We start from the raw sequence: 25,650 nt of genomic DNA, 5'->3' as shown, positions 1-25,650 counted from the left end.
AGCTCCCAGAGTCGGCCCACAGTCCGGAGCTCCAAGAGTCGGCCCACAGTCCGGAGCTCCCAGAGTCGGCCCACAGTCCGGAGCTCCCAGAGTCGGCCCACAGTCCGGAGCTCCCAGAGTCGGCCCACAGTCCGGAGCTCCCAGAGTCGGCCCACAGTCCGGAGCTCCCAGAGTCGGCCCACAGTCCGGAGCTCCCAGAGTCGGCCCACAGTCCGGAGCTCCCAGAGTCGGCCCACAGTCCGGAGCTCCCAGAGTCGGCCCACAGTCCGGAGCTCCCAGAGTCGGCCCACAGTCCGGAGCTCCCAGAGTCGGCCCACAGTCCGGAGCTCCCAGAGTCGGCCCACAGTCCGGAGCTCCCAGAGTCGCTCTTCTGCCCGAGGTCTACAGCGAAGCTCTTCTGCCCGAGGTCTACAGCGAAGCGCTTCAGCCCGAGGTCTACAGCGAGGCGCTTCAGCCAAAGGTATTCTGCGGGGGTGGACAGGTTAGGTGGTGGACTAAGGCCAGAACCTGAGCCACCTCCACAGTAGAAGGATTGGGGAGGGGGGGGGGGTGTAGCACGGGAACTGTCGGTGACGGCAGCCACCCTCCCTTCCCCCCCTTTGTTCGGGGGGTTTATTTTGTGTTTATTTTTGTATGAGGTGCATCCGGGGTCTGCACCTTTGGGGGGGGGGGGGGGGGGGGGGGGGGGTCGGGGGGGTACTGTCACGTCCTGACCAGTAATAGGGGTTATTGGTTATTGTAGTTTGGTCAGGACGTGGCAGGGGGTATTTGTTTTATGTGGTTCAGGGTGTGTTGTTTATGTAGAGGGGTGTTTGATTTATGTATTCCGGGGTTTTGGTCTATGTTAGATGTTTGTATATTTCTATGTCTGTTGTAGGGTGTTTAGATCTATGTTTAGGTAATTGGGATTGGGGCCTTCAATTGGAGGCAGCTGTTTATCGTTGCCTCTGATTGAAGGTCCTATAATTAGGAGTATGTTTGTTATGGGATTTGTGGGAGGTTGTTCTTTGCACTGCTGTGGTTAACCTGCAAGACTGTTAGTTCATTTATTGTTTTGTTTATTTAAGTGTTCAAAATAAAAAGTGAAAATGAGCACTCAACCCGCTGCGCCTTGGTCCAATTACTACGATGAACGTGACAATAACTAATTCACTGTATGTCCCAGAGTCATCAAACTACATATGAGTAATTCTAAATATGTCTAGTATACTTTTACAACCTTTGTTTTGAGTAAACATTCTAGTTTGGATTTGATAGAAATACATAACATCTATAACATGCCCTTTAAAGCGGTATAAATCAATAACTAATTAACCGTTAGTCACAGAATCATCAAACTATGTTTTAGTTATTCTATAAATATCTAGCCTACTTTTACAACCTTTTGTTTTGAGTAAACATTCCAGTTTAGATTTGATAGAAATACATAAAATCTATAAGATGCCCTTTAAAGCGGTATAAATCAATAACTAATTCACCGTTTGTCCCAGAGTCATCAAACTACATATGACTAATTCTAAATATGTCTATAGTTTTACAACCTTTGTTTTGAGTAAACATTCCAGTTTAGATTTGATAGAAATACATAAAATCTATAAGATGCCCTTTAAAGCGGTATAAATCAATAACTAATTCACCGTTTGTCCCAGAGTCATCAAACTACATATGACTAATTCTAAATATGTCTATAGTTTTACAACCTTTGTTTTGAGTAAAAATTCGAGTTTTGATTTGATAGAAATACATAAAATCTAAAATATTGCATTTAACTTCTATGGGCTACGTGGGACCTGCAGGACACAGTCAGTGAAATATCAGGGCGGAAAATTCAAAAACAACAAAATGTCATAATTGAACTTTCTCAAACATACAACTATTTTACACCATTTTAAAGAAACTTCTCGTTAATCTAACCACATTGTCTGATTTCAAAAAGGCTTTACAGCGAAAGCAAAACATTAGATTATGTTAGGAGAGTACATAGACAAAACTAATCACACAGCCATTTTCCAAGCAAGGATGTCACGTAGAGTAGGCCAGAAGGCTAAACTGGAAAACCTAACCTCTATAAAAAATAAAAAGATGGCAGAGCTGCAAAAAGTTCTTCTGTGCAAAGGTGTTTATTTACATAGTGATTCCGGAACAAAAACAACAGTACTGCCATCAAACGTATACCTTATGGGACAGCTTAAAACAATGCTGCCCCACCCACAGCTCAATCCAAAATGCCTCTCAATGAACTGAAAGAGAGGCTCCTTTTGTAGGGGTAGCCCATCCCCTCAGAACAATTAACACTAATTAATTAAGCAATTACCTATTCAACCTACAGTTTCCAATTATCTAAACATACCAAAATATATACATTGCAACACATTTATGAAACAACATCACAATATAACATTTACAAAATTACATCACTACTGACAGTGTCTTCCAATATGCCCATTTACATTAATGAGCCATTCCAGACAGGCACTACAAAGTAAACCCAATTCCCTTAGCTCGGGTCCTTATCCAGCATATCCGGAAGCTACAGAGATGGAGAGAAAGAGGAACAGAACAAACAACGCGCTCATCCATAACATCTAAGTATAATAAATATTGCTTATATTAGATATGCTTTATACCATAACCGGTTACTGAAGTAAGTGTGAAATGTATGTACTAAGATAGAGAAGCTAACTTGTGTGTCGACCCACATTGTTAACTTATCTGATAACGGAGCAGGGAGGAGTGATGAATGTGTGCGTGCGTTAAAGTACCAAATGCTGCCCGCGGCCAGTGACGGACTTCTACGTCACATTACCTTCCTCCTCTCCTGAAGCGACCAGGTTCGGGAGTCTGGATAGGTAGTCTGCCGTGACATTTTCTTTTCCTGCCTTATGACGGACACAGAACCTGAAGGGCTGGAGCTCCAGATACCACCTGGTCACACGAGAATTCCGGTCCTTCATGGTCTGGATCCAGGTCAGTGCTCTGTGGTCTGTATGCAGGTCAAATTCCTTCCCAAGAAGGTAGTAACCGAGGCTATCTAGGGCCCACTTTATAGCCAGGCACTCCTTCTCGATTGTCGAATACCTGGTTTCCCTCGGCAACAGCTTCCGACTCAGGTACAGCACAGGAAGCTCTTCTCCTGGCTCCCCTTGAGCCAGTACAGCTCCAATTCCCACAGCCGAAGCGTCCACCTGCACGAGAAACCTCTTCTGAAAATCAGGGGTCTGGAGAACAGGGAATGAGCACAGTCGTTTTTTCAGTATCATGAAGGCTTCCTCACACTCCTCAGTCCACTTCACAGGGTTGCTGGCCACCTTTGAAGTGAGGTTGGTCAGAGGGACAGCGATGGTCGAAAACTGCGGAATGAATCTCCGGTACCATCCTGCCAGACCTAGGAAGGACTTCACCTGTGTCTTGGTTCTGGGTTGAGGGCTGTTCCTGATGGACTCCACTTTGTCCACCTGAGGTCGAACTTCACCCTTACCCAGCTGGTAACCCAGATACTTAGTCTCCTGTTTTGCCCACACTTCAGGAGGTTAAGCGTGAGGCCTGCATCATCGATCTTCCCCAGGACTCTGCTAAGATGCTGTATGTGCTCCTCCCAGGAGTGGCTGTAGATCACCACGTCATCCAAGTAAGCAGCACAGTAATTGTCACAGTCCTGGAGGACCTTGTCCATCAGCCTCTGGAAAGTCGCAGGGGCCCCATGAAGGCCAAACGGCATGACCTTGAACTGGAACAGGCCCATCGGCGTCCGGAACGCAGTGTAGGCCTTGGATTGTTCGTCCAGGGGCACCTGCCAGTACCCTTTGCAGAGATCCAATGTGGTGATGTAATGAGCTCTACCAATTCTCTCCAGTAAGTCGTCAATGCGGGGCATTGGGTAGGCATTAAACTGGGAGATGGCATTCACCTTACGGAAGTCCATGCAGACGCGCAAAGAGCCATCCTTCTTTGGGACAATGACAATAGGGCTGCTCCATTCACTTGACGATGGCTCGACAACATCCATCTCTATCATGGTGTGGACCATTTTTCAATATTCTGAGTACATAGCTCAGCCATCACAGCGAGCTATTCAGACACCCGCCAAGTTCGGGGCAACCTAAACTCAGAATTAGTGTTAGAAATATTCTCTTACCTTTGCTGATCTTTGTCAGAATGCACTCCCAGGACTGCTACTTCCACAAGAAATGTTGTTTTTGTTCGAAATAATCCATATTTATGTACAAATACCTCCGTTTTGTTCGTGCGTACAGATCACTTATCCAAAGGCACAACGCGCGAGCGTGGAACGAGAGGCGAAAAGTCAAAATGTTCCATGACCGTACTTAGAAGCATGTCAAACGCTGTTTAAAATCAATCTTTATGGTATTTTTAACGTAAAATTGCGATAATATTCCAACTGGACAATAGCATATTCATTCAAGAAGAAAAAGAAGGAGGGGCGCGCTTGCGCGACCGAGCATATCCAATCCCTTTGTTGCCAGGCAGACCACTCAGTAACTGAGCTCCTATTATCTGCCCAGTGACAGGAAAATGCTCAAACCACTTTCTGAAGGCTTTAGACAGCCAATGGAAGCCTTAGGAAGTGCAACGTCCCCCATAGACACTGTAGTTTCGATAGAGAATCAAAAGAACTACAATTCTCAGACTTTCCACTTCCTGCTTGGGATTTTCTCAGGTTTTTGCCTGCCATATGAGTTCTGTTATACTCACAGACACCATTCAAACAGTTTTAGGAACTTCAGAGTGTTTTCTATCCAAATCTACTAATAATATGCATATTCTAGTTTCTGGGCCAGAGTAGTAACCTGTTTAAATTGGGTACGTTTTTCGTCCGGCCGTGAAAATACTGCCCCCTAGCCCAGACAGGTTAAAGATGAAGAAATCAATAACTAATTCAGTGTATTGTCGCAGAATTTTTTTTAATATGCATTTATTTGCAATAACTTTAAGAAATGTTCATTTCAAGTGCAATTTGTTCTGTGTGAAGTTGGACAATGTTTGGAATCTTAAATCAATCCAAATTGATTGATCAAGCCAAATTTTTATTTTATTTTTTATTTCACCTTTATTTAACCAGGTAGGCAAGTTGAGAACAAGTTCTCATTTACAATTGCGACCTGGCCAAGATAAAGCAAAGCAGTTCGACAGCATACAAAAACACAGAGTTACACATGGAGTAAAACAACATACAATCAATGATGCAGTAGAAAAAAAAATAAGACTATATACAATGTGAGCAAATGATGTGAGATAAGGGAGGTAAAGGCAAAAAAATGCCATGGTGGCAAAGTAAATAAAGTATAGCAAGAAAAACACTGGAATGGTAGATTTGTAGTTTGAAGAAAGTTCAAAGTTAAAATATAATTAATATGGTGCAAAGGAGCAAAATAAATAAAATAAATAAATACAGTAGGGGAAGAGGTAGTAGTTTGGGCTAAATTATAGATGGGCTATGTACAGGTGCAGTGATCTGTGAGCTGCTCTGACAGCTGGTGCTTAAAGCTAGTGAGGGAGATAAGTGTTTCCAGTTTCAGAGATTTTTGTAGTTCGTTCCAGTCATTGGCAGCAGAGAACTGGAAGGAGAGACGACCAAAGGAGTTGGCTTTAGGGGTGACCAGAGAGATATACCTGCTGGAGCGCGTGCTACAGGTGGGTGCTGCTATGGTGACCAGTGAGCGGAGATAAGGGGGGACTTTACCTAGCAGGGTCTTGTAGATGACCTGGAGCCAATGTGTTTGGCGACGATTATGAAGCGAAGGCCAGCCAACGAGAGCGTACAGGTCGCAGTGGTGGGTAGTATATGGGGCTTTGGTGACAAAACGGATGGCACTGTGATAGACTGCATCCAGCTTGTTGAGTAGGGTATTGGAGGCTATTTTGTAAATGACATCGCCGAAGTCGAGGATTGGTAGGATGGTCAGTTTTACGAGGGTATGTTTGGCAGCATGAGTGAAGGATGCTTTGTTGCGAAATAGGAAGCCAATTCGAGATTTCACTTTGGATTGGAGATGATTGATGTGAGTCTGGAAGGAGAGTTTACAGTCTAACCAGACATCTAGGTATTTGTAGTTGTCCACAAATTCTAAGTTAGAACCGTCCAGAGAAGTGATGCTGGACAGGCCGGCAGGTGCAGGCAGCGATCGGTTGAAGAGCATGCATTTAGTTTTACTTGTGTTTAGGAGCAGTTGGAGACCACGGAAGGAGAGTTGAATGGCATTGAAGCTCGTCTGGAGGGTTGTTAACCTCTATGGGCTAGGTGGCACGCTAGCGTCCCCCCCGTGGTGCACTCCATCAACAGCAGGTGCATTTCAAGAGCGGCAAATTTGAAACCAAATAAATGTCAAAATTCAAATTTTTCAAACATACAACTATTTTACACCCTTTGAAAGATAAACATCTCCTTAATCTAACCACGTTTTACGATTTCAAAAAGGTTTTACGGCGAAAGCATAAATTTACAGTATGTTAGGACAGTACATTTACAAGAGTTGTGTGTAATGTTTTGTCAATTCAAAGACAGGGTCACCAAAACCATAAAACCAGCTAAAATGATGCACTAACCTTTTACAATCTCCATCAGATGACACTCCTAGGACATTATGTTAGACAATGCATGCATTTTTAGTTCTATCAAGTTCATATTTATATCCAAAAACAGCGTTTTACTATGGCATTGATGTTGAGGAAATCGTTTCCCTCCAATAACCGGCAGTCAAGTCAGCATCACAAATTAAATAATTAAAATTAGAAAACATTGGTAAAATATTATATTGTCATTTAAAGAATTATAGATTTACATCTCTTGAACGCAATCAACTTGCCAGATTTAAAAATAACCTTACTGGGAAATCACACTTTGCAATAATCTGAGCACTGCGCCCAGAAAAATACGCGTTGCGATACAGACTAGTTGTCATGTTGGGGAGATCTAAAATCGAAAATACTATGTAAATAATCCATTACCTTTGATTCTCTTCATCAGATGTCACTTCCAGGTATCACAGGTCCATAAAGAATGTAGTTTTGTTCAAAAAAGCTCATAATTTATGTCCAAAAATCTCCGTCTTGTTAGCACATGATCTAAGCCCGCCGGACTTCACTTCATGAACGAGGGGAAAAAATATATTTACGTTCGTTCAAACATGTCAAACGTTGTATAGCATAAATCATTAGGGCCTTTTTTAACCAGAACATGAATAATATTCAAGGTGGACGAATGCATACTCTTTTATAACGTATTGGAACGAGGGTACCCAACATGAACTCGCGCGCCAGGTGTCTAATGGGCCATCATCGTTCCATGGCTCTTGTTCGGTCAGATCTCCCTCCAGAAGACTCAAAACACTTTGTAAAGGCTGGTGACATCTAGTGGAAGCAATAGGAAGTGCCAAAATATTCCTCAGCCCCTGTGTTTTTCAATGGCATAGGTTTAAAGGTAATACAACACATCAGGTATCCACTTCCTGTCAGAAAATGTCTCAGGGTTTTGCCTGCCAAATGAGTTCTGTTATACTCACAGACACCATTCAAACAGTTTTAGAAACTTTAGAGTGTTTTCTATCCATATATAATAAGTATATGCATATTCTAGTTACTGGGTAGGATTAGTAACCAGATTAAATCGGGTACATTTTTTTTATCCAGCCGTGCAAATACTGCCCCCTAGCCCTAACAGGTTAACACAGTGTCCAAAGAAGGGCCAGAAGTGTACAGAATGGTGTCGTCTGCGTAGAGGTGGATCAGAGATTCACCAGCAGCAAGAGCGACATCATTTATGTATACAGAGAAAAGAGTTGGCCCAAGAATTGAACCCTGTGGTACCCCCATAGAGACTGCCAGAGGTCCAGACAGTAGGCCCTCCGATTTGACACACTGAACTCTGTCAGAGAAGTAGTTGGTGAACCAGGCGACGCAATCGTTTGAGAAACCAAGGCTACTGAGTCTGCCGACGAGGATGTGGTGATTAACAGAGTCAAAAGCTTTGGCCAGGTCAATGAATACGGCAGCACAGTATTGTTTCTTATCGATGGCGGTTACGATGTCATTTAGGACCTTGAGCGTGGCTGAGGTGCACCCATGACCAGCTCTGAAACCAGATTGCATAGCGGAGAGGGTGCGGTGGGATTCGAAATGGTCGGTAATCTGTTTGTTGACTTGGCTTTCGAAGACCTTAGAAAGGCAGGGTAGGATGGATATAGGTCTGTAGCAATTTGGGTCAAGAGTGTCACCTCCTTTAAAGAGGGGGATGACAGCAGCTGCTTTCCAATCTATGGGAATCTCAGACGACACGAAAGAGAGGTTGAACAGGCTAGTAATAGGGGTTGCAATAATTTCGGCAGATAATTTTAGAAAGAAAGGGTCCAGATTGTCAAGCCCAGCTGATTTGTAGGGGTCCAGATTTTGCAGTTCTTTCAGAACATCAGCTGAATGGATTTGGGAGAAGGAGAAATGGGGGAGGCTTGGGCGAGTAGCTGTGGGGGGTGCAGTGCTGTTGAATGCAGTAGGGGTAGTTAGGTGGAAAGCATGGCCAGCCGTAGAAAAATGCTTATTGAAATTCTCAATTATAGTGGGCTTATCGGTGGTGACAGAGTTTCCTATCCTCAGTGCAGTGGGCAGTTGGGAGGAGGTGTTCTTATTCTCCATGGACTTTACAATGTCCCAGAACTTTTTAGAGTTGGAGTTGCACGAAGCAAATTTCTGTTTGAAAAAGCTAGCCTTGGCGTTTCTAACTGCCTGTGTGTATTGGTTTCTAACTTCCCTAAAAAGTTGCATATCGCGGGGGCAGTTCGATGCTAATGCAGAACGCCACAGGATATTTTTGTGTTGGTTAAGGGCAGTCAGGTCTGGGGAGAACCAAGGGCTATATCTGTTCCTGGTTCTAAATTTCTTGAAAGCAGCATGCTTATTTAAGATGGAGAGGAAGGCATTTTTAAATCAATCAGTTCCAAATCAGTCCCACATTTTAAAGTAGTTAGAAGACACAACTATCATTTATTTTTACGTCTCTAATTTAACAGCAAAGAGGACCCTTCAAATCATTTTCTATTTTGGCTTTGTTGAATTCCTTCTTTGTCATCCACAGACAATGAATGGGAGTAGTGCACAGCGTTGTACGAGATCTTCAGTTTCTTGACAATTTCACGTGTTCATCCTCTTGATCCATCCACCTGTCTTCTTTGTTAGTCAGGTCTGACCCCTTCATCCCTTAGTTTTTTCCTGTAGTCTAATTTAATATACCAGGCCCTTTCTAATAGTGTATAACAGACTCGTTAGAACTTTGACCACACACCCTCTAGATGCCCTCTATCAAATCAAAACTGGAATTTTTCCTCAAAACAAAAATTGGAAAAGTATGCTAGACATTTATAGAATAAATCATACCTAGTTTGATATTTCTGTGACTAACAGTGAATTAGTTATTGGTTTATAGTTCTTTAAATTGCATTTTATAGATTTCTATCAAATCAAAACTGGAATGTTTACTCAAAACAAAAGGTTGCTAAAGTATACAGACATTTATAGAATAAATCACATACTGAGTTAGATTTTTCTGTCATAATCTGTGAAAACGGTATTGATTTATATGGCTTTAAATCATAACGATGTGCGCTGAGAGTCGGGAAGCAAGTTCAGGGAGTGAGTGAGTGTTTTAATAAAATAAACGGAACATAAAGCAAACCAAGAACCTCGAACAACGCACTGAGACGAAACAGAAACAATGACGCCTGGGGAAGGATCCAAAGGGAGTGACATATATAGGGCAGGTAATCAAGGAAGTGATGGAGTCCAGGTGAGTCTGACGACACGCAGGTGCGCGTAACGATGGTGACAGGTGTGCGCCATAACGACCAGCCTGGCGATCTAGAGGCCGGAGAGGGAGCACACGTGACAGAAATGGAATTTTATAGATGTTATGTATTTCTATCAAGTCAGACCTTGAATGTTTACTCAAAGCAAAGCTTGTAAAAGTATACTAGATATATATAGAATAAATCATACCTATTTTGATGATTCTGCAACAAACTGTGAATTAGTTATTGATTTATACCGCTTTAAATTGCTTTTGGCAAATGTCTGTTGAATGTTTGATGAATGTCTGTTGAATATCTGAATGTGTGAATATAAAACCAACTTTACCTCGGTTTCCTTGTTTGGGTGTGTCTTCACTTTCTTGTTTGGCCGTAGATGGCTATTTGAAGAGATCCAGAAAGGCTACTCAATAAATGTATTTTGAGTGCATGCGAGCATACCAGTTCGGTTCGCCTAACTGACTTCGGCTAGACGCCAGCCGAACTGAAGCATACGGACGCATTTACCCTGTCTTACACAATTTATTACACACTGTTATGATGATTGTAGATAAGTCCGTGGAGGAGGAACTGCACATGGATTAATTACACTCCTGATGGTTTCTTCCCCTCTGCTTTGAGCAGGGTTGCCAGGTCTAAATTAAATGACAATGACCTCTCAAAACCCTCCCACAGGGTCTGAAAACTAGGTCTACATTTCTGTTGCAGCAAGAGATGATTTGCCACATTTCTCCAAGAAACCCTTTCCCATAACGTTACCTAGCGAATTAAGAAGGAATATCGACGTAATTTGTAACGACAGAAGAAAAGTTTTCCATTAAAATGATTATTATTGCGTCCTTAATAATATGTCCCAAGGTAAAATATGATTTGCCCTTATTAAACTCACCACAACAATGGATGTCTGACTTGTTTGACTGCAATGATTAAGCAATAAGGCCCGAGGAAGCTTGGTAGGTTAAATGGCCAATATACCAAGGCTAAGGGCTGTTCTTAAGGCACTTGACAGCCCGCTTGGAGTTTGCCAAAAGGCACCTAAAGGACTCTCAGACCATGAAAAACAAGATTCTCTGGTCTGATGAAACCAAGATTGAAGTTTTTGGCCTGAATGCCAAGTGTCACATCTGGAGGACCTGGCACCAAAACCTGCTCTAGAGTGCACAGGACCTCAGACTGGGGTGAAGGTTCACCTTCCAACAGAACAGCGCCCTAACCACACAGCCAAGACAACACAGGAGTGGCTTTGGGACAAGTCTCTGAATGTCCTTGAGTGGTCCAGCCAGAACCAGATCAAACAACCTGACAGAGCTTGAGAGGATCTGCAAAGAAGAAAGGGAGAAACTCCCCAAATACAGGTGTGTGAAGCTTGTAATGTCATACCCATGAAGACTCCAGGCTGTAATCGCTGCTTCAATAAAGTACTGAATACTTCTGTAAATGTGATATTTCAGTTTTTTTTTTTTTTATACATTTGCAAAAATGTCTAAACCTGTTTTTGCTTTGTCATTGTGTGGAGACTGATTTAATATAATCAATTTTAGAATAACGCTGTAGTATAACAAAATGTGGAAAAAGTCAAGGGGTATGAATACCTTTTGAATGCACTGTAGGTGTCTCCATAATGACAATCTAAATAGCCTACCTACAACATGTAAAAAGTTGTCAAGGAGTGTGCTGCTCTGTCTTCATAAATCAACTGCAGCGCTCTCTCAACACACACACACACACACACACAAACACACACACACACACACACACACACACACACACACACACACACACACACACACACACACACACACACACACACACACACACACACCCCTTCCGGCCCCAATTCCCTCCCCACCACTCTGTCACTCACTCACTTCAATTCAAGGGGTTTTATTGGCATGGGAAACAAATGTTTACATTGCCAAAGCAAGTGAAATAGATAATAAACAAAAGTGAAATAAACAATCAAAAATGAACACACTCAGTAACAGCCTGCTCACTGCCTGATAGTCAGCAGCAGGTCCCAGTGAAATATATATAAAACAATATCATACAAAATAAAGAGTAATGCCATGGCGGCCGCCGTACAATTTAGAGGTAGCCCAGAAACTTGTCTGCGACCAATATAGTTTCACCGCGGACATGGCAACCCTGGCTTTGAGGTAAGCACACGCGCCGATGACGTCAATGTCAGATCACACCTTGTACACTGTGTGATCTGAACAGTTGCTGACGCGTCTCTCTCAAAGCCTGTGATTGGTCAGAAAGGGGTAGCCCTGGTCGAATGGGAGGGGAGTGGTGAGTGTCCCAAGTGCTGCTATTGGTTGTCGAGAGAGAGAGCGAGACAGAGAATGAGATGGTGAGAGCGAGAGTTCATTGTGAGGGCTCAAGCGCACACTACACAGAAAAACTTTGTTTGCTTCTCGTTTTTGACAGCAGAAGAAGGCTACTATAAAGTAGCGGAGAATGTCAATTTCATGTCTGCGCAGTAGGCTACATCTCCTCAAAGCCTGAGCAGGTGTCATGTTTTACTGCGTTCACTTGCTGAAGGGGTAAGAGTTTTTAATCTCTATGATGCTGTCGCGCAGCAAATCCGCTTGACTAATAGTTCATTGGTTTTGTTGTGCAGGTAACGTTATATGTTGATTTACAACACGTCATGCTATTTTATAAGCATTATTTGTACGTTATTGGTAGGCATACTATAAGCAAATATGTTCGATCATGAAACATCTGGCGTCCCGCAGCAAACTGTTCGCCAAAATGAGCAGATTGCGTTTCGCTGCGGGGTGGGTAGGTCGATTATAATTCCAGACAACATTCCCGCATTTCAGTGGCTCCCCCTGTGACTGTCAAGCATAATAATGATTGTTGGTCCTTGATGTAGGCTATTATCTATGATATTCATCAAGTTACTCATTATGTAAACAATTGGTCATTTGATATACTACTTATAATTACATGATTTACACTAGGTTTACTAATTTTAGCGCATCAGACAGTGTCATGCTTCATTGTATCTGTGGCCAGCCCTGTGTGTATGAACGTTAAGCCATGACCTAGCCCTAATAGACACCAGCCTCTCCTCATTAAACTCTTTATGCTCTTTGAGTGAGAGGACGTTGCTTTATTTAACCTTTGCTTTCACTTTATTTCTGTCAACATCAGTATTTCAGACAGTGCCAGTTTTATTCTAATACAACTTCCTATCTTATAGTTCAACTATATTACAAATGTCTCACTGTTGCTTAGTAACAACACAAAGGGCCTCAGTCCAACATCCACTCTTTATCCATTGTTGGAGTCAACAACCAGCTTTTAAATGTTCTGTTCTCCCCTCTTCTCTCGCTCTCTCTCCTTCCTCTTCCCCTCGCTCTACTCTCATCTCCTCCCTCTCTCTCCTTCCTCTCCTCTCCCCCCTCTCTAATCAGGCTTACACTGCATGTGTGCGTGTGTATCCTTGACAACCTACAGAGTGTCTTTGGCTACATCCCAAATGGCACCCTATTCTCATGTAGTGCACTACTTCTGACCAGGGCCCAGAGTGCACTATATAGGGAATAGGGTGCCATTTTGGGATGCAGACATTGTGTGGTCTGAGGCCCAAGGATAATGCTGTCATCCCACAAACAGAGTATCTAGGTTGCTGGGCAGGGGCTAGCGACATTTAGCTAATGATTGATGTCTGTTTGTTTGCAGGTGCTGACGGAGTTGTCTTGGAATCCCTCTATTCTTTCAATCCATCTCTCATCAACCTGATCTCCCTCCTACTACCTCATCCCTCCCTCTCTCCTCCTCACCCCTCCATCTCCCCCCTCTCAGAGGGTTATGGAGGACCCGGAACCCCCCTCTGTGGTGGATGGTCCGTCCCTGCTCTGGCAGCCTGAAAAGAGGCGAAGCAGGAAGTCGGGATGTTCCAACATCTTCGCGGGGGTAAACCTGCGTCAGCTAAGACGGCTGTTCCACGTGGCCGGGGACCGGGACGCAGAGCAGCGGGCAAGACTGGTGTGGGGCAGAGAAGAGCGAGACAGAGGGAGAGAGGGAGGAGAGGAGGAGGGAGAGATGGATGCAGGGCTGGCCCAGGCGTTGGTGGGGTTCAGGGTGAGCGCCAGAAGCAGGAGTGGTATCAGGACGGAGGGACACAGAGAACCCAAGTTGCTGAAAGCATTTGGACACCTCAGGTAAGAGAGAGGAGAAAGAGGGGGATAGATGGGAGAGAAAGGAGTGAGAGACGGATGGAGAGAGAGAGCACAACGAGAGAAGGAAAGAGGAGACAAAAAGAGACATAATTAAAGAGAGTGGAAACCAGGTCAAGGGTATTTGGTCAACAGACAGATCAGCTCAAATCCTTTAACTACATCCTCCACCTGACTAGACAGACTCTCCACATTTAACTTCCGTTTAACTGACGGATCGATTCAATTAGTTGTAGTCAGGCTTCAAATGATCTCTATGGTCTCTTCTTCTATCCCATGTCAGTGTTTGCACATCTGAGGCCCTATGTATCAAGCATCTCATAGGAGTGCTGATCTTGGATCAGATCCCCCATGTCCATCTAATCTTATTCTTTGTGATCCAAAAGGCAAAACCTGATCCTAAATCAGCACTACTATTTTGAAAGGCTTGATACATACAGGCCCTGAAGCAACCGCATAGGTAGAAGCAGGGTTGGGCCTGAAATACCACTTCGTTGTTTCCATTGTGACACTGTTTTAAATAGACTTCCCTCTCTCCTTCCTTCCTTCCCTCCCTCTCACTTTCCCTTCTCTCTATCCCTCACTCTCTCCTTCCTTCCCTCCCATTCATGCTCTCCCTCCTCCTCTCCTTCTAGGATTAAGGAGGGTTTGGACCATGAGGAGGACAATGAAGAAGAGGACCCCAGTAATATTGGAGAGCTGGACCCCCTCCCCGGGGGGTCGACAAGTGCAGAAGGGGGCGCCCCGTTGGACGCACAAAGGCCCTCAGAGAGACCCCATCTGGAGAGGCTGGGGGCCGCGACGCGGCAGGGGGGAACCAAGGACCCAGAACGCTACCTCCATCGCATTCTACACTGAGCCAATGGAGAGAAATGAGCGCTGACCTGCTGAACTTAAAACATGTCGTAAAGCTGCTCTGTGATTGGTCCTTTTTCCATTCCCACCAATCAGAGCGAGGTGTCGTTCAATACAGAGTTGCTATGTGTGGAGTTAAATGAAGTACGTTTTCGACCAAACTGTCAACCTAACCTTACTTGTCAAGACGTTGTCACTTAAACCAAAGGAAGGGAGAAAACTGGCAACATCACAATGACTGTTTGAGAACATTATCAACCCTGCTCAGTCACTGTTCACTGACTGATCAGAGCAGACAGACCGATCTACAACACTATCGGCAGGTGACTATGGCTGTGTTCGAGAGCATCAAAACGACTGCAGGTGACTGTCGAATCTACAAATCACCTTGCATCAAATAACTCATTATTTATAGGTCAGTTACAATTTACCCATGCTACATTGCGGTTTTGACCCTCTCGAACACGGCCTGTGCGTGGCCCAAAAATCCCAAAGGCATGGACTTCGTAGAAAAGCCAGTAACACTAGAAAATTCTTCTCTATAACAAAGCTATACCTGGTAGATAGCCTACAACTAAACCTGAAAGGACTTGGATAGGTGTAAACGACATTTACAGAGCATTAACTGTCATGTGTTTTGCATCATATGATGTAAAACACATGACAGTTATGACTCTGTACTGAAAGTGGTCCAACAGTGGACTAATGAATAAAACTAAGATTTAGTTTGAGTGAATTATCTGTTTAAGGGTTATGGTTGACACTTAACATGCACATCTGTCAAAGTAAACTTGCATATATGTATTTGTGTGCATAGGTTTGTCTGACAAATAGATTAATGTCCTCACAAAATAAAGTGGGGGGGAAAATAAGAATAAAGTCTTCTCTCTAAATAAAACATTTATCAAAACAAACGACAAGATACATGATATTAATGTAATAGTTTTGTTATAATCTTTCATTAAATATATTACATACAAATTATACAGTGCATTGTCACAATACATTTCAGGTCAGTTAGAATCTGTGGCAACAGCAGGAAGTCCTGATAGTGTGTTTTCAAAAAAACCGTGTCCATCTTTCTCCCACAAGTCAGAAAAATGATTTAAAAAACAACAGAAATCAAAGTAAACAGAAGCGATGGGAGACATCTTAAATGTATTCGACTACAGAATGGCAGAGAGAAATCGGATCTACTTTTCCCCCTGTTATTTTCAGAAAGGAAAAGATGCATGTCTTTCCAAATTAAGGGGGAAAAAGTAGTAGTTTCTCCAAATGTGGCTCCCTAAAACTTCAACACGCTGCAGTACCTTGCAGTTCCTCATCCGAAGACAAAGGGGGCAGTAGAGAGCCGTGAGAGCAATGAGTCCGCATGGCTGCTGCTGTCCACAGCGTGGCCGTCATAAGGAATGCAACACCACCTCACCCAAACGGGGGGAGAAAGAGAGAGAGAGGCTTTAAAACTGCAGTGGCTGAGCTAAGCGTCTGCTTCCCAAATGGAACCCTATGGGCCCTGGTCAAAAGTAGTGCACTAGGGAATAGGGCTCCTTTTGGGACGTAGACTGTGTGCAACTCCATAGAAAGGGAGTTTACTAAGCCCATCATATAGACTCCATTCCTTATAGGAAGATATATCATCATCGTCGTCTTTGACATCCACACAAGGCACAGAGACAAACGGACGGAGTGATATGCGTTCTCTTCCTTTGTCCTCAGTCCTCCTCGTCTTCCTCAGTCATTCTCAATACCGTCTGTCCGTTGGGGGTAGGAGAGACTCCTCACTCGTTTGCCCTTTACACACATACATTTGACGTACACACTTGCTCACTCCTCCTCCTCTTCCTCTACCACCGGGTGAAGAAGGGTCTCCTGCTCTGGAAGCTCTGTGTGTAAGACTCACTGTTGGCCCTCTGTGGTGCTCTGGCTGTTTCTACTATAACTGGAGGCATCTGGACAAGCTGGAGGGGGGTCTTACTGTCCTTCAGAGCCTGGCTGAGGTTTAGGATCTAGACCACCAAAGGGGGGGGGGGGGGGGGGGGAAATGAGAGAGAGAGACCGACAGGTTAGATACTCTCCATAAGGGCATGACATCTGTGATTGTGGGTCAATTGTGACTGACTGATCTACAAAGAATGAGAAGTTATTTCTAAATAAATAGTTATTTCCAAGTTAACTTCAATTAATAGCCCAACTTTTATTTGCTTCAATCACTGAACACGACCGGCGCTTATTAGAGACAGGCTTCTATTTCCTTAATGCGCACAGCTTTTGCCCAATAAAAATGTTGAGAAGACTACCACGCGGTTTACTGTGACCAGTATAAACAGAGTAACACATCCATCGCAGGTTAGGCTTGCAGAGACTGCCTAGTACCCCCAGAGTTCATGTTTCAGCACCATTCTCTCATTCAGTCTCTCGTATCGGCTATAGTTCAGCCGACCACGTCAAACATTTTACATTTACATTTTAGTCATTTAGCAGACGCTCTTATCCAGAGCGACTTACAGTAGTGAATGCATACATTTCATTTCATACTTTTTTTTTTCTCTACTGGCCCCCCGTGGGAATCGAACCCACAACCCTGGCGTTGCAAACACCATGCTCTACCAACTGAGCCACTGCTGTCTCATCCAATGACGTTTCTCTGCTTTACGTTACTCACTGACTTTCACTTGTAAACAATTCATCTAGACCTGGATTTTATTTGCTGAAATGTGTGCCGATTCCCAGGCGGCGTTTAGACACACTGTGTTTAATTGAAGTTTTCCGGGATATATTATTTAAAAAGAGGCATGGCATATTTAAAACATACCTGTCCTCTCATAACAGCTATCTGCCTGTGGAACTGCCCTCTGTCGAAGCCTGGGTCTTTCTGCAACAAACAGGTCAAGGGTCAAAAATACTCAAATAGAAACACCATCAAAGATTGGATAATCAGTTCAGTTTGAAGTTTGCTCCCTTCCTCCTCCTCACCTTAAACAGTTCGTACAGGTCTTCCTCCAGATCTTTGATAAAGTTGGGATCGGCCAGTTTGGGCAGAACCAGCTCTCTTATCTCCTGGGAGAACGGAACCTTGGCTTGGGACAGCCACGCCCAGTAGAACGGGTCTACGATTGGTCAAAAAACGAATAAACTTTAGTAAGAAATGCAATGATTGGTCACAGAGAAGGTGCATCTCTATAGGGTGCTCTGCGATTGTTCAGTGGGAAAGTGCGTCTCTACAAACTGCTCTGTGATTGGTCAGAGCATCTCTACAAGCTGTTCAGTGATTGGTTGAGGAGGCAGAAGGCGGTGCTTACAGGCTCTCCAGGAGTCGGGGTGTTTGAGAGGGAAGGCCAGTCCGTTGTCTATAGCAGCTAGTTGGATGATAGGATCCTTCACTACTACCCAGTCTGTGTCCTGGACAGAGAGAGTGGAGGGGAGAGAGAGAGAGAGAGAGAGAGAGAGAGAGAGAGAGAGAGAGAGAGAAAGAGAGAGAGAGGTGATACACAGGGGGGTAGACGGAGAGATGGAAAGAGAGCACTCTGAGTCAGACATAAGTGCATAAGAGAACACGGTTAAGAGATTTCGGTTCCTATTCTGGTGTGTGCTTACCCTGCTTCCCTGGTCCATGGGACAGTCATATTTTAGAAGCCAGTTATCGTTTCCCCGATCTGTGGAGACAGAGAGGTGTTACAGTTTAATGTACCTTCCACATCACTATTTCTTAAAGGGATTGACATGACACATATTCACACAGGTGTCAGCCGGCCTGCTTGTCCTTCTTCACCGCCATTGCCTTGGTTACCTATCATGGTCCTATCATCCAACTTTACGTACCTGTATTCCTGATGATGTAATCAAGGACCACCAGCCTCTCAAACTGTAGTTGCATCTGTCTGTTGGTGTTCTCTGGCAAGGGGTCTGCCTCAAACCTCCGCAGCCAGAAGTCTGCATCCTTAAAGCCCTCAACGAAGATCTGGAATGAACCCAACTGGAGGACAGGAGGGAGAGAGAGAGACAGGGTGGGAGAGAGAGAGACAGGGTGGGAGAGAGAGAGACAGGGTGGGAGAGAGAGAGAAAGGGTGGGAGAGGGAGAGAGAGAGAGAGAGGGTGGGAGGGAGAGAGAGAGAGAGAGGGTGGGAGGGAGGGAGAGAGAGAGACAGGGTGGGAGAGAGAGAGACAGGGTGGGAGAGAGAGAGAGAGGGTGAGGGAGGGAGAGAGAGAGACAGGGTGAGGGAGGGAGAGAGAGAGACAGGGTGGGGGAGGGAGAGAGAGACAGGGTGGGAGAGAGAGAGAGGGTGGGAGAGGGAGGGAGAGAGAGAGGGTGAGGGAGGGAGAGAGAGAGGGTGGGAGGGAGAGAGAGAGAGAGAGGGTGTGGGAGGGAGAGAGAGAGAGAGGGTGAGGGAGGGAGAGAGGGAGACAGGGTGGGAGAGAGAGCGAGAGAGGGTGAGGGAGGGAGAGAGAGAGGGTGGGAGGGAGAGAGAGAGGGTGAGGGAGGGAGAGAGAGAGAGAGGGTGAGGGAGGGAGAGAGAGAGGGTGAGGGAGGGAGAGAGAGAGGGTGGGAGGGAGAGAGAGAGGGTGGGAGGGAGAGAGAGAGGGTGGGAGGGAGAGAGAGAGGGTGGGTGAGGGAGGGAGGGAGTCATCATAAATCTAGAGGAAATCACAGATCCTAATGGAGAAGTTTTAGAGTAAAGTCTCAACTTTAAAACTTTAATCTGCTAAATCTCTTTACTTCAATTAAGGATTCACTTTAAAAACCCTTCATCCTGCATTTCCCTCTTGGCGGCCTGTAGTTCTAGTACAGTATGTAACCTAAGTAGTGCACTATAAAGGGAATAGGGTACCCTTTGGAACACAACCAGGAAGCAGCAGACGTACCTTGGGAGGCAGGCCGATCCTGTGGAAGTGTTGTCCCACTTTGGGTACCTTCTCCAGAGCCAGCCTCTTACCCCTGGACTTGACCCGGTCTATAGCGTTATAGTTAAACGTCTCACTGGCCAGGTACACCACCTAGTAGAGATACAGAGAGAGAGTGAAGGAAATCAAGAGAGAACCCTGACGCAGGACCTCCCAGTACCTGCGTGTCTAAGTGTGTGTGTCTAACCACTACCTTGGCCCCGGGGACTATATTTAGTTTCTGATCACCCAGGCTTCAGACAGACAACCCTGGTTCAGTGTGTGTGTGTGTGTGTGTGTGTCTCTCCCTACCTTGGTCCTGGGTACTATGTTAAGCTCTAGTTTCTGGTCCACCAGACTGGCCCCAGCCTCAGACAGACAACCCTGGTTCAGTGTGTGTGTGTGTGTGTGTGTCTCTCCCTACCTTGGTCCTGGGTACTATGTTAAGCTCTAGTTTCTGGTCCACCAGACTGGCCCCAGCCTCAGACAGACAACCCTGGTTCAGTGTGTGTGTGTGTGTGTGTCTCTCCCTACCTTGGTCCTGGGTACTATGTTAAGCTCTAGTTTCTGGTCCACCAGACTGGCCCCAGCCTCAGACAGACAACCCTGGTTCAGTGTGTGTGTGTGTGTGTGTCTCTCCCTACCTTGGTCCTGGGTACTATGTTAAGCTCTAGTTTCTGGTCCACCAGACTGGCCCCAGCCTCAGACAGATAACCCTGGTTCAGGACTAGACAGTCCCGTCCAAAACAGCAGGGACAACACAGCTTCTGGAGCCACTTGGTCCACTTTGGGTTCAGCTGACCGTAAGGCTCCTCGTTCTTCGGCTTGAACACACCGATGATCTTCTACAGAGAGACAGACAGACAGATTTAGGTGGACATTTTCTAATTGCAAACTCACCTGTGCTGTGAGCAAATGTAACATTGGTAAAAGATGGGATGAGTGAAGTTACAATATGCAGAGGAGACAGAGAGAAATTTCTCCACAGGTGCTGCATGTTAACTACTACCGTGCTTTATACTGTACTAACACTGTTCTGTTAACTACTACCATGCTTTATACTGTACTAACACTGTTCTGTTAACTACCTCTTTGCTACCTTCTCCTCCCTCCTGAATCCTCCTCCCTCTCTGCGGATGACTTCGTCAACCATTTTGAAAAGAAGGTTGACGATATCCGATCCTCGTTTGCTAAGTCAAACGACACCGCTGGTCCTGCTCACACTGCCCTACCCTGTGCTTTGACCTCTTTCTCCCCTCTCTCTCCAGATGAAATCTCGCGTCTTGTGACGGCCGGCCGCCCAACAACCTGCCCACTTGACCCTATCCCCTCCTCTCTTCTCCAGACCATTTCCGGAGACCTTCTCCCCTTCCTCACCTCGCTCATCAACTCATCCTTGACCGCTGGCTACGTCCCTTCCGTCTTCAAGAGAGCGAGAGTTGCACCCCTTCTGAAAAAACCTACACTCGATCCCTCCGATGTCAACAACTACAGACCAGTATCCCTTCTTTCTTTTCTCTCCAAAAAACTATTGAACGTGCCGTCCTTGGCCAGCTCTCCTGCTATCTCTCTCAGAATGACCTTCTTGATCCTAATCAGTCAGGTTTCAAGACTGGGCATTCAACTGAGACTGCTCTTCTCTGTGTCACGGAGGCTCTCCGCACTGCTAAAGCTAACTCTCTCTCCTCTGCTCTCATCCTTCTAGACCTATCTGCTGCCTTTGATACTGTGAACCATCAGATCCTCCTCTCCACCCTCTCCGAGTTGGGCATCTCCGGCGCGGCCCACGCTTGGATTGCGTCCTACCTGACAGGTCGCTCCTACCAGGTGGCGTGTTGAGAATCTGTCTCCGCACCATGCGCTCTCACCACTGGTGTCCCCCAGGGCTCTGGTCTAGGCCCTCTCCTATTCTCGCTATACACCAAGTCACTTGGCTCTGTCATATCCTCACATGGTCTCTCCTATCATTGCTATGCAGACGACACACAATTAATCTTCTCCTTTCCCCCTTCTGATAACCAGGCGGCGAATCGCATCTCTGCATGCCTGTCAGACATATCAGTGTGGATGACGGATCACCACCTCAAGCTGAACCTCGGCAAGACGGAGCTGCTCTTCCTCCCGGGGAAGGACTGCCCGTTCCATGATCTCGCCATCACGGTTGACAACTCCCTTGTGTCCTCCTCCCAGAGTGCTAAGAACCTTGGCGTGATCCTGGACAACACCCTGTCGTTCTCCACTAACATCAAGGCGGTTACCCGATCCTGTAGGTTCATGCTCTACAACATTCGCAGAGTACGACCCTGCCTCACACAGGAAGCGGCGCAGGTCCTAATCCAGGCACTTGTCATCTCCCGTCTGGATTACTGCAACTCGCTGTTGGCTGGGCTCCCTGCCTGTGCCATTAAACCCCTACAACTCATCCAGAATGCCGCAGCCCGTCTGGTGTTCAACCTTCCCAAGTTCTCTCACGTCACTCCGCTCCTCCGCTCTCTCCACTGGCTTCCAGTTGAAGCTCGCATCCGCTACAAGACCATGGTGATTGCCTACGGAGCTGTGAAGGGAACGGCACCTCCATACCTTCAGGTTCTGATCAGGCCCTACACCCAAACAAGGGCACTGCGTTCATCCACCTCTGGCCTGCTGGCCCCCCTACCTCTGAGGAAGCACAGTTCCCGCTCAGCCCAGTCAAAACTGTTCGCTGCTCTGGCACCCCAATGGTGGAACAAGCTCCCTCACGACGCCAGGACAGTGGAGTCAATCACCACCTTCCGGAGACACCTGAAACCCCACCTCTTTAAGGAATACCTAGGATAGGATAAAGTAATCCTTCTACCCCCCCCCCCCTTAAAAGATTTAGATGCACTATTGTAAAGTGGTTGTTCCACTGGATATCATAAGGTGAATGCACCAATTTGTAAGTCGCTCTGGATAAGAGCGTCTGCTAAATTACTTAAATGTAATGTAAATGTAACTACTACCATGCTTTATACTGTACCAACACTGTTCTGTTAACTACTACCATGCTTTATACTGTACCAACACTGTTCTGCTAACTAGGAGAGGAGAGAGGGTGAGAGTAAAGGGGGCAATGAAGGGAGGATTGAGAGGTAGACAGAGTGACCCAGAGTTCAGGGATAAAATACTCTCACTTCTGTGTTAAATCCTGTGACTGTTTGCGAATAGCACAGATCCCTAACACACGTTACTGTAGGCCTCGGCTCACAGATCCCTAACACACGTTACTGTAGGCCTCGGCTCACAGATCCCTAACACACGTTACTGTAGGCCTCGGCTCACAGATCCCAAAAACACGTTACTGTAGGCCTCGGCTCACAGATCCCAAACACACGTTACTGTAGGCCTCGGCTCACAGATCCCTAACACACGTTACTGTAGGCCTCGGCTCACAGATCCCAAACACACGTTACTGTAGGCCTCGGCTCACAGATCCCTAACACACGTTACTGTAGGCCTCGGCTCACAGATCCCTAACACACGTTACTGTATGCCTCGGCTCACAGATCCCTAACACACGTTACTGTTGGCCTCGGCTCACAGATCCCTAACACACGTTACTGTAGGCCTCGGCTCACAGATCCCAAACACACGTTACTGTAGGCCTCGGCTCACAGATCCCAAACACACGTTACTGTATGCCTCGGCTCACAGATCCCTAACACACGTTACTGTATGCCTCGGCTCACAGATCCCTAACACACGTTACTGTTGGCCTCGGCTCACAGATCCCTAACACACGTTACTGTAGGCCTCGGCTCACAGATCCCTAACACACGTTACTGTAGGCCTCGGCTCACAGATCCCTAACACACGTTACTGTATGCCTCGGCTCACAGATCCCTAACACACGTTACTGTAGGCCTCGGCTCACAGATCCCTAACACACGTTACTGTAGGCCTCGGCTCACAGATCCCTAACACACGTTACTGTAGGCCTCGGCTCACAGATCCCTAACACACGTTACTGTATGCCTCGGCTCACAGATCCCTAACACACGTTACTGTAGGCCTCGGCTCACAGATCCCTAACACACGTTACTGTATGCCTCGGCTCACAGATCCCTAACACACGTTACTGTAGGCCTCGGCTCACAGATCCCTAACACCCATTACCGTAGGACTAGAAAGTCCTGGCCTCGGCTCACATTTCTGCAACTGAGGCTAATAACGTCCTACTGTTGATTCTGTGGCGACCCTGTGTTTATATGTGCAGATATCGACTGCCACAGGAGCATGTTTCATGGCAGAGCAGATATCTACGCTTATAAACACAGGGTCGCTACAATACTATAGACAGACCTGGCTGAATACTGGTAGACAATGGGCTGGTTTGGAATTACACATAAAGGAACTGAAATCTGGTGGATTCCCCCACACGTCAGGACTTCCAAAGTCCAGGGAGCCACTTCCATTTTTAACCAAGAAATGTGACCGCATCGTGGAGTTTCAGATGATGATAAATGTTGGGTAAGTTGCTACTAGTACTAGGTCTATGTCTATGCACCAAGTCACCATAGTTGGCTTCTCCCTCATGTTTCTATCCAAAGATTAGATTTTGGTTAGAATTCTCTAGACTGGAGCTCAATCAAATAGAAAGAGCACTATTTTCCATCACAACAAAACCTCGTGACAATTCACCACTATTACCAAGAGTGTGTGGGTGATTACAACCCCATGAGTTAAGCGCAACAATGACTGATTGCCGATGCAGACGGATAGACTGTGTTGCGTGGGGGCTGTGTGGGAGTGTACGTGTGTGTTCGGGCTCTGGTCAAAAGTAGTGCACTATATAGGGAATACAGTGCCATTTGTGAGTCATTTGTCCCTGCGTTACACACACACACACACACACACACACACACACACACACACACACACACACACACACACAGTCTAGCCGTGAGTCGAGGCCAACACATGAGAGTGAGTAGAGGGCACTAGGCTCCTCAGCTGGTGTTGCCACAGTGACACAGCTGTTCCAGATAAGAGATTGGCTAGACTGTAACTGGGTCAACTCTACTGTATGGAAGTAGTCAATACACAACACCAAAACTAGGCCATATTGCAGAGAATAAACAGTACAATGGAGGTTGAAGTTAGAAACCTGTTTCCCCAGGCGGTTTCTCCGGTGGGAGGATATATTTACAAGTCATACTGAAGGAAATAAACCAGAGGCCTTGTCCACTTTTAGAGTACATAGTGAGATGGGAGGAATTTACCTGCAATAGTGTAGCCTTCTGGACAATAAAAAGACGCACAAAACATCATTACTCAAGGATGACAACTAATGGACTTGTCAATCTCATTGTTGTCATTCATAAACAATAAATCAAAGTGTTGTACTTATCTTTGATATATGCTAGCTAAATATGACGACATGAAATCCATAGTTGCTTAGGTGAGTTAGCTAAATCGATCGATTGTGATCTCCTTTTCGATGCTTTTCGCTCTTTCTTACCCCTTGTGAATCTTTGACAAAGTAGCTGCCGCTGGATCCCTGGTAGATTCTCTCCGGATAGATCCCTTCGTCGATGGCGCGTTCCGCCTTGCGGATGATCTCTCGAAACTCGGGATCCTCCGGGAAGTCGTTTCTATGCGGATCCCGCGGTGAACCTCCTCGGTCCCGGTCCAACAACGGCTGTCTCTCCCGGCTGCGCTCCGGACTCCCGGCCGGGATGCGAACCACCGAGCCCGGCGTGCCTCCAAATCCGCCTCGGGGACTGGTGGGCTCGGTGGAGCTGAAGCCGAAGTCGTTGGAGTCCCGTAGCGGGGAAACCAACGGACTAGTTTCGTCCATACCGGGGTACGCGGAGGAAAGATAGGTAGAGAGAAAAGGGGGAAAGACGAAGGGATGCGCTTTTGTGTTCAGGATATTTACCGATAATGTAACGTCA

General features: G+C 45.9%; 2 protein-coding genes and 1 long non-coding RNA gene across 5 annotated transcripts in view; 1 reads left to right on the top strand and 2 right to left on the bottom strand.

Annotated features, from left to right (window-relative positions):
* LOC123725428 (uncharacterized) overlaps positions 1-10,437 on the bottom strand; it is an 18,113-nt gene extending 7,676 nt beyond the window's left edge. Inside the window, exon 1 of the long non-coding RNA XR_014379625.1 lies at positions 10,141-10,437. This is a non-coding gene — a long non-coding RNA (uncharacterized LOC123725428). The remainder of the gene's footprint in view (positions 1-10,140) is intronic.
* Positions 1-15,841, top strand: part of LOC123725427 (uncharacterized) — a 21,130-nt gene extending 5,289 nt beyond the window's left edge. For 2 of the 3 annotated variants that reach the window (XM_045690846.2, XM_045690845.2), the window contains exons 2-3: positions 13,506-13,987; positions 14,638-15,841. In XM_045690846.2, the coding sequence (XP_045546802.1) occupies positions 13,635-13,987; positions 14,638-14,860 (576 nt within the window). In that variant the 5' untranslated portion in view covers positions 13,506-13,634 and the 3' untranslated portion in view covers positions 14,861-15,841. Of the gene's footprint in view, positions 1-12,144; positions 12,359-13,505; positions 13,988-14,637 lie in introns of those variants that run through there. The other variant, XM_045690844.2, reaches the window with a different exon arrangement.
* pi4k2a (phosphatidylinositol 4-kinase type 2 alpha) lies at positions 15,795-25,650 on the bottom strand. The gene is given in 9 exon segments (NM_001173732.1): positions 15,795-16,863; positions 17,670-17,729; positions 17,831-17,964; positions 18,157-18,256; positions 18,452-18,510; positions 18,677-18,830; positions 19,718-19,849; positions 20,380-20,580; positions 25,215-25,650. Coding segments are annotated over 9 exon segments (1,341 nt in total). The 5' UTR covers positions 25,554-25,650; the 3' UTR covers positions 15,795-16,701.

The sequence above is a fragment of the Salmo salar genome, chromosome 12, assembly GCF_965601325.2.
Source record: "Salmo salar chromosome 12, fSalSal1, whole genome shotgun sequence".
NCBI lineage: Eukaryota > Metazoa > Chordata > Actinopteri > Salmoniformes > Salmonidae > Salmo > Salmo salar.
This window is presented reverse-complemented; position numbering and strand designations above follow the sequence as displayed.